This window comes from Schistocerca cancellata, chromosome 8 (assembly GCF_023864275.1).
Source record: "Schistocerca cancellata isolate TAMUIC-IGC-003103 chromosome 8, iqSchCanc2.1, whole genome shotgun sequence".
In the NCBI taxonomy this organism is placed as follows: Eukaryota; Metazoa; Arthropoda; class Insecta; order Orthoptera; family Acrididae; genus Schistocerca; species Schistocerca cancellata.
Window position 1 is genome coordinate 562,930,366 of NC_064633.1, and position 13,645 is coordinate 562,944,010.

The following is a 13,645-nucleotide window of genomic DNA, read 5'->3' on the forward strand; positions in this document are numbered from 1 at the left end:
TTGCTCTAGTGTACGCGCAGAAACAGTACCCATAACTCGCTTCACCAGTCGTGTGGTCGACATCGAGTCGAACGTTCGATATACGAGGTCGTTATGGGTTCGCACGTTCGATGGGCAGTCATTCCTGGTAATTACCCGTTCCATACATGAAAACAGCGCCACACGTCACGATTAGTTTGCAAGTCTCCACGGCGAGAGTTAACGTTTTAGCGTGCGCCGAAGTTCATTAAGTTGAACATGAGATAACAAATTGAAAGTGCATTAGCTGGAGCAGGTCGGGTAGCTGCAAACAATTCAGCTCTCACAGCAACTTTCAAAGTCCATTAACGCCAGCATTGCCGCAGTTGTTTGAAGGGTTCAACGAAACTCATAGCACTCACACAGTCTAACATTTTGTTCCACAACTTTGACAATGAAGTTTAGTTTAAGCCTTAACCGAAAAATAATAATGGTTCCATCAATTTTCATGTGATTACTAAGTCTGTTCAAAAAATTCCGGAACATTCGTAAAATAGTGCCAGTGGTGCGTTGGAGCGAAATGCGATAGGCATCCCTGCACACACCTGTGTTTAGCGTGTAAGTGGCGGAAGTTTCATCGTTGTACGTCTGTTAGTTATTGCTCAGTGCTGTATTAAGTAGAAGGTTGTGTCGCACAGTTTGCGAATTTCGAAATGGCAGAATTAGAGGAGCAACACTGTAAGTAGGCTGTTTATGTTTTCTTTATGTAAGTAGGCTGTTTAGATTTTTATATTGGTAATGCCATGTAGCGCTCTGTATGAAAATCACTGGCTGTGCTGTGTGCAGTATGTGGCTAGTTTGCATTGTTGTCTGCCATTGTAGTGTTGGGCAGCGGCAGCTGGATGTGAACAACGCGTAGCGTTGCGCAGTTGGAGGTGAGCCGCCAGCAGTGGTGGATGTGGGGAGAGAGATGGCGGAGTTTTGTAATTTGTCATGAACTGCTATATATATTATGACTATTAAGGTAAATACGTTGTTTTTTCTCTATTAATATCTTTCATTTGCTAACTATCGCTATCAGTAGTTAGTGCCTTCCGTAGTTTGAATCTTTTATTTAGCTGGCAGTAGTGGTGCTCGCTGTGTTGCAGTAGTTCGAGTAATGAAGATTTTTGTGAGGTAAGTGATTTCTGAAAGGTGTAGTTTAATGTTACTCAGGGCCATTCTTTTGCAGGGGTCTTTGATAGTCAGATTGCGTTGCGCTAAAAATATTGTGTGTCACTTTAGTGAATGTTTGAGTACGTTCAGTTTTGCTCAGCTGTTTGAAAAGCAAATAGTGTAAGAGGTTTATCAGCACAGTCGTGTATAATTGTTCTAAGGGGACGTTACAACACGTCTGCATTAAATTTTGCGCGAAACTCAAGAAAACCTGTACAGAGACACTAAATCATGCAGGAAGCCTACGGTGATGAGTGCTTAAGCCGTTCTTGGTGTTACGAACGGTTTACACAATTTAAAAATGGCCGGACGGACGTTAAAGATGACCCTTGTTCAGGACCCCCTTTGGACACTACCGACGACACCCATGGTCAGGAACGTCAAAAAAATTCTGCAAGCCAGTCGAAGACTGACTGTCAGTTGGATCATGTTATGAAACCCTGAGACAGCATCCCGGAAGCATCGTGTTGCCTCCAAGTTCGTCCCACGGTTCATGAATCAACACCAGAAAGTTCTTCGCCTCGCAATCTGTGAAGAACCCTTGGATTACCCAAATGGGAACTAGATGTTCCTTAAGAGGATCATAACTGATGATAAGTCGTGGATCTAAGGCTACGATGTTGAGACCAACGTTCAGTCTTCACACTGGATCGGAAAAGATTCCCGGAGACAAAAAAATCCTCGTCAGGTCAAATGTCAAAGATATGTTGACAGTTTTCTTTGACTTTGACGGATTTATTCATCAACAATTTTTGCCACAGCGACAAACTGTTAATCGATGGTACTATTGGGACGTCTTGGACGCCTGCGAGAAAATGTGAGAGCGACCAAGATGTGGTGACACAATTCAAGGCTCTTGCATCACGATAACTCACCCGCAGATTTATCCCTTTTGGTGAGTGTTGCATACAAAACGAAATCACTGTGCTGCTTCACTCTCCTTACTCTCCAGACCTGGCCCCTGTGGACTTTTAAAGTTTAAAGCCCCCTTGAAAGGCAAAGATTTGCTACGATGGGCGACATAAAGGAAAATCCACAAACGCCACCTTGCGCAGTGCAGCAGCAGGTGAACCAAGACTGTTTCCGGAATGGAAACGCCGTTGGTAGCTGCGTATCTATTGTGAGCGGGAGTATTTTGTAGGAGATCATGTTTAATAAGGAAAAGGTAAGCGTAAAAAAATGTTATGCACAAAGTTCTGGAACTTTTGGAACAGACCTCGTTCGTCTAGCACGATTGTATAAAACAAACACGCGTATGCCACCACACCGCACATCTTCTGACTGACGTCACTGTTAGACTGCAAGTATCGATAGTGCTCTGGTATAGCAGTTCGTATAGCAGCCCTGCACATTACATTTGGTTTTACACAGCGCATTACACAGAAACATTATAACAGTAAGTGGAACTTGCATTGAACATTCGAATATTCACGTAAAAGGAGATTCATGTAGCAATACAAATCAAGGAAAACATAGTAACGTTTCATATTACAGAACAAAAGAAAAACAATATTTAGACCATGTAAGATAGAGGTTGAGATCAAATGAAGTTCAAGAAAAGAAAATAGAAAAAAAGAAACATTATGTCTCATAATTAGAAATGTCTTCAAACATCTACGGCTGAGTAGTTAACGTTGTTCAAGCGGCGGAGCCGCGTTCGATTCCCGCTACTGCCAGGTAATTTTCCTCGACGGTAAAACTGCAATGGGGTGAACTCGGCCTCGTAAAGCGATTTGATGAGCTACTTGACCAAGCAGTAGTGGCACCACATCTGCTAACAGGAAAAAGGCCTGGTGTGCGGTTTGCTGATGTCTTATACACATCCATACGGTATCCACATGATGCCACTGAGTGATGTTTGACACGAAGGTCGTTCATCCTCGATTGGACCATCAGTAGGCATATAGGACGTACTTATTATAATTATTATTATTGTTATACAGTATAATGGCATGTCTAAGGTCACAGTATTTCCCGTCGCACTGGGCAATGTTAAATGTACAGTTCAATAGGTTTACAGACAATCATTGGTAGAATGTCGTGAGACTTCTGTTAGGAATAAAAACACAAATCTCTGCTGGGATTCCAGGGGGGGGCAAGTGCTTGTCACCGCTCCTCACTTTTCCTTGCGCTCTGACGGACGCAAGATGCCTGTGTTCGAAGGAGCATTCTCTCAAAGTCGGCAGCACACAGAGTGATAGTAGACCGTGTTGTTTGTACGTCCAAATCTATACTTCAGAAACAGCTTTGCAACGGTGGCAAATAGTACTCTTGGTAACTCTATATTTTCCTCACTTCACTGTTGTATTTGAGAATGGTGCGAGGGAATAATATTTATTGGTTAACCTTCGTATGAGTCTTACGTCAATTTTCGCCGATTTTCTGATCGTGGTCGCTTCGAAAGACGCATGTGTTGAAAGCGACTCGTCCTCTTAGTTAGTAAAACAGAAGCACGCTGGTACAGAACGAACATGAGCAGTGTTCATTGCTTTCACAGAATAACCAATAAACTGTCCTTGTCTTTGACCACTTTGCACATGGACAACTCGGTACAGTGAAGTTAACCAATTGGGTATTCAACAGGTTATACTAATATTTTGTAATGGGTTGCGTAGCCAGGGAAAGTTGCAGGACAGGTTAAAGGATGTAAGTCAAATCTGATTACAATAGAAATTCAATTACTCTATATGTTCCAAGAAAATTTAAAAAGGGAAATGTGTAGGTTAAAGTTAGATATAGTGGGAATTGGTAAAGCTCGGTGGCAAGAGGATCAGGACTTCCGGTCATATGAATACAGGGATATAAATACAAAATCAAACAGGTATACTTCAGGAATAGGTTTAATAGTTAATAAAAAAATAGGAATGCGGTCAATCTGCTATGATCAGTATAGTGAACGCGTTATTGTAGCCAAGACAGATACAAATCCAATACTACCACAATAGTACAAGTTTGCATGCTACATAGTTTGGCAGGTGAAGAAACTGAAGAAATGCATCATGAGATAAAAGAGACTATTCAGATAGTTCAGGGAAATGAAAATTTAATAGTGATGGGGGAATGAAGTTCTGTAGAACGAAAAAAAAGCAACGAAAATTAGGGGTGAATACGGACTGGGGAAAATCAATAAAAGAGGAAGCCGTCTAGTAGAATTGTGTGCAAAGCATAATTCGATCACCGCTGACAATTGATTTAAGAAACATGAAAGAAGGCTGTACACGTTAAGGAGACCTGGAGACACCGGAAGGATTCGGATTGCTTATGCAGTGGTAAGACGGACATTTGGAAGCCACATGTTAAATTGTAAGATATTTCCAGGAGCGTATGTGGACTCTGACCACAAATTATTGGCTCTGAACTGTAGGTTAAAACTAAAGAAATTGCAAAAATGTAGGAAATTGAGGAGATGGGACCTGAATAAGTTGAACGAACTACAGGTTTTTAAGAGTTTCGAGAGAGCATAAGGCAAAGATTGACAAGAACAAGGGAAAAGAATACAGCAGAAATCGAATGGGTAGCTTTGAGAGATGAAATAGTGAAGGCGGCAGAAGACCAAATAGGTACAAAATAAGTCCTATTAGAGATCGTTAGTTAATACAGGAGACAGTGAATTTAATAGACGAAAGGAGAAAATATAAGGATGCCAACCTACGTATATAACACTCTTAGCTTTGAGAAAGCTTTTGACAGTGTTAACTGGAATACTCTCTTCCAAAGCCTGAAGGCAGCAGGGGTAAAATACAGGGAGCGAAAGGCTATTTACAGCTCGTACAGAAACCAGACTGCAATTATAAGAGTCGAAGGGCATGAAAGAGAAACAGTGGTTGAGAAGAGAATGAGGCAGGATTGTAGAATAACTGATTTTCAGACTGTACATTGAGCAAGCAGTAAAAGAAATGAAAGAAAAATTTGGAGTAGGAATTAAAGTTCAGGGAGAACAAAAATGCGAAAAAAACGAAACTTTGAGGTTATCGGATGACATAGCAAAACTGTCAGGCTGCAAAGGACTTTGAAGAACAGTTGAACGGAACGGACAATGTCAGCAAAGGAGGATGTAAGATAAATATCAACAAAAGCGAAACAAGGATAACGGAATTTAGTCAAATTAGGAGCTGTTGAGGGACGTAGAATAGAAAACGAGACGCTTAAGGTAGTAGATGAGTTTCGCTATTTGGGTAGCAAATCAACTGATCGCACCCGAAGTAGATTTCTTTAGAAGAAGTAAAAGTAATAGAGGGAGACCAAGAAATGAATACAGTAAGCAGATTCAGGAGGTAATAGCAGCAATATTTATTTGGACATGAAGAGAGGATAGAAAAGTATGGAGAGCTGCATCAAGGCATTCTTCGTACTGAAGACCACAACAACATTCTCAGTGAAATTAACAACGAACAGAGAGCAGAGTTATTTCAGTACTCAATTAAATTAACAAAGAATGACGCTAATACCGTGGGACGTACCAATTTTATCTGGGAAACTGCATGGACAATAAATCAACAAGATTCTTATCTGTGAAGCTCGCGAATTCATAGTTAGCGATACAGTATCACTATTTACAACAAATCAAGTCGGCAGTGCATTTTCTCAACAACAGCGAAGTGTGCCGAATAACACCATATGGCCACCACGAACCTACTTCTCAAAATTACCTCTCCAGATTTTAGACTGGTGCTGATTGCTGCTCATTTCCTGAGTCTTCCCCATTGCAAAACTCCTCACGTGCAGGGAAGCACTCTATGGTACTGCCAATATGATGGGTGAGAAGTGTTTCAAAATTCACGAGAAAGCAAGGGAAAGCACATGCAACTTTACCCCTTTTGCATACCAGGCACGTATTTTTAAACACGAATTTGGTAGTGAGCTGACTTTGTGTCTTCAACATTGGTCTGTCTTCCACACCAAGAAAACTCTCGATAGGAACACAATATTATTCGCTGAACTAATTTTTAGAGTCAACAAAACTATCTCATGCCGGCCATATGCTGCCACAGCATCTTGCTCTTTCAGGTACGTGCAGGAGGGAAAAACTCCCATGCTGCGTTATTCTCTGGAGCCTGTGGATCGCCCGCAGCGTTAACTAACGAAAGGGTGTGCAGGCACCTGCCCAGCGTTCAAAATCAGCAGAGCAGGTCGCAAGCAAACTCCCATAACGCTGTCTGTATCCCCAATGGAGACGCTCTTGACATAATGAAATTCACAGACTAACTTCTGCCGAAAAAAGAGGCCATAGAAACGTGTCCAGTTACATGCCACCCCTGCATGATGAGCACAAGGTTGCCCTTCCAAGCACAACACTCCAATGTACTTACTGAAGTAACTGCGAAAAAGTGCCCAAATAAATTAACATCGATTAGCGATAAGTTACAGTATCATCACATTGTAGCACATCACAGAGTGGTAATAATACCTGAGGCTGCGACGATGGTGTGTAGCGGGAACTTTTAGTGCGAGGGCCGCTAAGACAAGATTACTGCTGTGGAGGTGAATCGCTAGGTTTCTTAGTAGACCTTGAAAGTAATGTTGTTATGCAGTTTTTCCCTTCAATCTCCTTGATGCCGATGAAAAATCATTATGGTGAAACGAGCTATTGGACCAACTTGCACCATGGTCCCTAAACCTTAATTCCTCTCTTCTTCTTTTTCCTGGCCTTATTTTACGGGGTCGGCATGTTAATCTGGATTTGGCAATATTAGATGGTAGTGCTGGCTGAGCGGGATGCCCTTCCCATCGCTCTGTCCCCACGTACCTCTCCCCACTTACAAATTGGACTTTTCTGAGCTGAAGTAAAGTGTCATTCATCTGGTCGTCCGTAATATTATGTAGGTTTGTCCACTGTGCCGTACTACTATCTTACGATTCGAATATTGTGTGCCTAATGCAAAGGCCTGCACGAGATCTCAATAGGACCAAGGGAGTGGCCCGTAAGAACTGTTTATCGTAAGCGATTTCATAATGTCTAGTCCTGCATGCGCGTGGTCAATACTGTGTTCCTTTGTTGGTTTAAAACTTCCCTTAACGTTTTGATTTAAGAATATAAACGTTATTCAGTTACTTATTTACCTTGTGGCACAACAAATGTAATGTACTTTAGCTTCATATTGTCGTAAAATATGATTTCTTGTGTTTGTGTGAGTGTGTGTGTGTGTGTGTGTGTGTGTGTGTTGGGGGGGGGGAGGGGGGTTATGTACAGTTTCTTAACGTTCGTACACGTTTTAACACTTTCGTCTCACTAAACTGCAGTGTGAGTACTGAAGTTCGATGTCGTACACCCAGAAGATTGTACAGTGAAATATCTGTTTATGGTAGACAATACGGAGGCGTGCTGTATAGTAGTGCATCAGATTTATTTTATTCTGTTCCCATTATCGGTTGGGGTATTACGCGTTATGTACATTATTCGGTAGACTTTTAACTTCGCTGATTTAAGTTGGAACCCTATACTGCTACTGGTCAACGAATTATAGACAGTAATATGGTGTTATGTAACGTGATTACGTCGGTGCGTGACAGACAGCTTGCTGAAATCGAGTTTCATTAACTCGAACAGTTCATCCACAAATGGAGAACCCACTCCTTCAGCTGCGACACCCGTAATAATCCGATGGCTTTGGTTTACGGTCAATTCTCATCCTCGATACAGAACCGACTTGGCTCCACAGATTTCCATCTGTTTCCAAAATTTACATAGCAAGTTCAGTGACTCCAATATGGTAGTAATCAAGCGGCGCTATCAGAGGTGAGGTTGTGCCTCCGTCAACAAAGTCCAACACACTGTAGTGGCGGTCTCATCAAACGGTTCTTTCGCTGGCAGGAATTTGTTCATCGTCAGGGTGTCTAGGCTGAGAAATGATATTGTCGACTATAAGAGTAACGATGTAAAATCTTAATAAAGATTTTTCAGGTTTTTAAAAGAAATCTTTAAGAGTTTGTACATAAAAAAATCGGATGTATTTGTTTTCAGAATGTCATCGTACAAGTGGTTTTTATGGTTTCACTTACGGAAACAAAAATTTGTATTTCGTCGATGCCGCTATTTTTATTCAAAATCGACGGCAGAATAAACGCGGAGTAGAAGTTTGTCTGTAACAAGCAACTTGAGAATACAACTAAAATGGTTCTGATCACAATACTGCTAAGTGATGGCGAGATAAATAAGGGCAGTAACTGTTATAACAATTCAAAGTTGTGATGAAGTATTGTCCATAAAGATGCGGATTTATCACGAAGATAGCCAGCCGGTGTGGCCGTGCGAATCTAGGCTCTTCAATCTGGAACCGCGTGACCACTACGGTCGCAGGTTCGAATCCTGCCTCGGGCATGGATGTGTGGGATGTCCTTAGGATAGTCAGGTTTAATTAGTACTAGGTTCTAGGCGACTGATGACTTCAGAAGTCGCATAGTGCTCAGAGCCATATGAACCATTTATCACGAAGATAACAGGTAAACTACGTACGTCGGCCAAGTTATTGACTTCTCTCAGGTAAGTGAGAAGTGATGAAGTATTGTCCATAAAGATGTGGATTTATCAAGAAGACAACAGGTAAACTACGTATGTCGGACAAGTTATCGACTTCTCTCAGGTAAAAATATAAACACTTAAGGTTACTACAGGCCCTCGTTGATTTTTTGGGAAGTATTTGCCCACAAATGAATTACACTAAACCGGCCGATGTGGACGAGCGGTTCTAGGCGCTTCAGATTGGAGCCGCCCGACCACTACGGTCGCAGGTTCGAATCATGCCTCGGCCATGTATGTGTGTGATGTCCTTAGGTTAGTTAGGTTTAGGTAGTTCTAAGTTCCACAGTGCTCAGGGCCATTTTCATTTTTGAATTAAAATTAGCTCGAATCCGCCGGTAACGACAGAGGCGTTCGGGAGATTTCACTTGGTTGAATGGTAAATGGTGCAGTTGGATATCTCCTTCCACGTACCCACTACTGTTATCTTTCTACCCCCATCTACTAGGTCACACGGCATTGGCACAAAAGAGCTGAGCTCTACAACAGATAGGACCTCTTCGGTTAAGACTGCAAGCTCGGAAATTTCGATAGCACTGTTTAAGTGTTCACTAACACTTTTTGGGATATGTCCTAACATTACGCAGCTCACTGTTCGTTGACGTCCGTATTTATTTGTACAGGTCCGAACTTCTGGGGTCGCATCAACCCCCAGTGGTCGCTGTGCAACAAGGGGCGGAGGCAGTCGCCCATCGACGTCGACCCGGAGAAGCTGCTGTTCGACCCCCTGCTGCGGCCTCTCCACATCGACAAGCACATCGTAAGCAGCGCGCTTTGGCTCTCCGCGCACGTTACAGCATGTAACCGCAGAGCCCCTCACTAATTTAGTCTTATAGAGTCAGAAATAATTTTGTTTAAAACTTTTCCAGAAGTTTTTCTTCTTTCTTCTACGTAATGACCTATTACAAGTTCGTCCCGCATTTTAACGAAGTATCAAGATTTTCAGCGCAGTTACTTAAGTTATATCTACATCTCCGTATCCGTTATTACGGCCACAGTGTTGTTCTGGGTACTAATTTCTCAGGACCTATGCACCCAACTTGCGTGAAAATGTAATCACATGTCAGTTCTAGTATATTATATATGTCCAATGAATACCCGTTTATCATCTTCATTTCTCTTTGTGTAGCAGTTTTAATGGCCAGTAGTGTATATGGCAGCAAGTAATGTTTTGGTCCACTCTCTCAGTAGCAAACCTCTCCGTGATAAAAGCATCTCATCTTCAGATTTTGCTAACGTCTCGGTGTTCACTGTATCGTATCGATCTCTGCTATCGATACAAACTGAAACGTGCGGCAAAATTATGTGCAGCTCTCAAGAGCCGCAGTTGCCTGGTGTTGCTGCTTTCTTATAGGACTCCACCTGCATCATCTGCAAATTGCGTCATGCTACCTCCTAAGTTATCCAATAAACCATTTATACACGATGTAACGAGTATAAGTGCAGGTATTTCAATTGGTGACTGAGGATGGAGTAATGAGCAACATTTCATCAGTACTTACGTAATTTGCAGATTAATAATTACATGTATTACGAGTCGTATGTTTTTGGTTGATTAGTACCTCCGTGTACATGGGGCTAGAGCAAGCCACTGAAGCTTATTTTCTTCTGTGCAACAGGTCAGGTGTTAAAGTGTAGACACGTGGACGCAAAGTGGTTAGCCTATAACGATAGGCGTTGTCCAATTCGTGGTACAGTTGCGGCCATGCAGAACACATTAGGTAGCAAATTATGTGACATGATTTTGGGAAGACTGCTAGACACAGAGAAAAATCAACCAACATATTGATGTGTTCACATATTAACGAACCACATATAAAAATATCTTAACCCTTTGCACCCTATACATATTGCAAAAAAATAATTGTCCTATCACACTTCCTAGGGAAAGACCAGAAATTAGCTTTACATCTGTCTGTTTTTTTCCGTTAAAAACACCGTGTGTGGGTATTTCCTGACGTAAATCATGAACATATTTTGGTACTCGGTAAGTCCGTATTTATGCAATCATAAGATAAACAAACTCAATACTTCTCATTAGATTATGTAATGATTCTTGATTTAGTAGGCTGATATTGGTAGATCCCTAAATGATTTTCTGTTTCATAGTATATCTATGAATTCCCGAGGTTCCATCAACTGATTCACAAACTTATTTGAAGACACCTGGTGAGCCTAGAGGTAGTTTTCAGAAGCGCCTGTCTTGCATCACGTAGTAATAAAACTGATGAAACCATTTTCTAGCAAGTTGTCACCTGTCGGGAAGGTTCGCTGTTATCTTGAATGTTTTTCTTTCTGTCAAACTGACTGACGCTTCATCGAGGTCACAAAAGTTCACCGTCATTCGCAGCGAACAAATATAGTACATAGCAAACTGAGATGAGCTTTATATCTCCCATTACTGCTGGTTCTCATTCAGCTGGTTACTCTCGTACATTTGCAGTAGTGCTTTCTAATTCTTTGTGAAAACTACAGTTCTCGCCAGACATCATGACAGTAAAATGAAGGTAAGTTTCCACTGTGCCTATAACACGTCGGTAATATAATGCCACAACCGCCAGATTCTGGCTGATTTAATAGCGAAACGTCATCTTTTGCTCAAGAGAAAAGCTTAACTGGTCGCTTAATGAATGGAAAAAGAATGCCAGCACTAATAAGGATTCCAGAATGAGATTATCACTCTGCAGCGGAGTGTGCGCTGATATGAAACTTCCTGGCAGATAGCCCTAGGCAGTGGCTAAGCCATGTTTCCTCAATATCCTTTCCTTCAGGACTGCTAGTTCTGCAAGGTTCGCAGGAGAGCTTCTGAAAGTTTGGAAGGTAGGAGACGAGGTACCGGCAGAAGTAAAGCTGTGAGGACGCTCCGGGTGTCGTGCTTGGGTAGCTCAGATGGAAGAGCAGCTGCCCGCGAAAGGCAAAGGTCCCAAGTTCGAGTCTCGCTCCGGCCCACAGTTTTAAACTGCCAGGAAGTTTCACTAAAAAGAATATTTGAACAAAAAAATGACTTATTATTGACAACCATCTTGTTGTTGTTGTGGTATTCAGTCCTGAGACTGGTTTGATGCAGCTCTCCATGCTACTCTATCCTGTGCAAGTTTCTTCATCTCCCAGTACCTACTGCAACCTACATCCTTCTGAATCTGCTTAGCGTATTCATCTCTTGGTCTCCCCCTACGATTTTTACCCTCCACGCTGCCCTCCAATACTAAATTGGTGATCCCTTGATGCCTCAGAACATGTCCTACCAACCGATCCCTTCTTCTGGTCAAGTTGTGCCACAAACTTCTCTTCTCCCCAATCCTATTCAATACTTCCTCATTTGTTATGTGATCTACCCATCTAATCTTCAGCATTCTTCTGTAGCACCACATTTCGAAAGCTTCTATTCTCTTCTTGTCCAAACTATTTACCGTCCATGTTTCACTTCCATACATGGCTACACTCCATACAAATACTTTCAGAAATGACTTCCTGACACTTAAATCTATACTCGATGTTAACAAATTTCTCTTCTTTAGAAACGCTTTCCTTGCCATTGCCAGTCTACATTTTATATCCTCTCTACTTCGACCATCAAGAGTTATTTTGCTCCCCAAATAGCAAAACTCCTTTACTACTTTAAGTGTCTCATTTCCTAATCTAATTCCCTCAGCATCACACAACTTAATTCGACTACATTCCATTATCCTCGTTTTGCTTTTGTTGATGTTCATCTTATATCCTCCCTTCAAGATACCATCCATTCCGTTCAACTGCTCTTCCAAGTCCTTTGCTGTCTCTGACAGAATTACAATGTCATCGGCAAACCTCAAAGTTTTTATTTCTTCTCCATGGATTTTAATACCTACTCCAACCATCTTATCAAACACGAATTACAGTGTTCTGCTCAAATGAACAATGTGTTTTAAAACGCACACAGAATCAAGTCTTCTGACATTTGACTTTTTATATTTGAATCGTAACGGGTGAGTAGGGTAGAACGCTAAGGCATGAGTTATAATTCGATCTGTTTCGTTACTGTGCAGTCAGAAGCTGGCATACAATTTTGATATATCCTGTAACGTTCCTCAGAATCACTCGATATTACACATATAACTAAAACGACTAAGATTTTTAGACAGTTACGTTGTACCCTTATAGCATATAATGATGGGAAAGGTAGTTTCGAGATTTCGAAAGTAAGAGAATCATTAATAAAATTAAGTTACACATACAAGACTCCATTTTGTCACTGATAGCTACCCACTGAACATGCATCAGTAGCGGCAGGCAAGAATCAAACCCATACCTTTGGCCCTCGGGAGATATTCTGTAATGAAATTATTGCGCTCCCTGCTGGAAACCATGGAAGAAAGGGTCAACGGAATAGCTTAGCGATGTCACCTTGGTCTCAGTTGACACCGCTGGTGAAGGTATGGTCTGCGAAAGGAAAGGTACATTTAACAATTCCAGAGTCGGGCGAAGAATTTAACTCCTCCTGTAGTTTCACGACAGTATTTATTGCTTTGGTGAATGAAAGATTCTTCTTGAATTACGTAACATTCGTAGCTTTTTCTCAAAACCAAAAGCGATTTATTCTTTCTCCGGTCACCAGGTTTTTTTGTTCTGCCCAACCACTATTCTGCTTTTGCTCATCGAAAAGCCTTCAAGTAGTTGATAAATGATCTATACTTCATGGGCTAGCAATATCTTCACTATTCAGTTCGTTGGCTTTGCTGCCCTTCCGTACTTCCTTGAAGCGTTTATCGGAGACTTTGGTCCTGTTGTCCAATATACTGAAAACCAACTTCCTTGCTCGGGTGGCATCCATCCTGAACGGATATCCGTACAACGTTAGCTGTCGTTACCTTATTGACTCCATACGCTGTTCATAAACCTCTGTACGTTCTTCTCTTCCGAGCGGTCTATAACTTACTGTTCGTCTGTTATCTTGCCACCTCCTCTCTCCACTGCCCC

General features: G+C 41.7%; 1 protein-coding gene across 1 annotated transcript in view; it reads left to right on the top strand.

The window, feature by feature from the left end:
- The window catches only part of LOC126094755 (carbonic anhydrase-related protein 10-like), a 409,556-nt gene that overhangs the window by 212,122 nt on the left and 183,789 nt on the right, over positions 1-13,645 (top strand). The window contains exon 3 of the mRNA XM_049909306.1: positions 9,313-9,449. Coding sequence (XP_049765263.1) covers positions 9,313-9,449 — 137 coding nt within the window. The remainder of the gene's footprint in view (positions 1-9,312; positions 9,450-13,645) is intronic.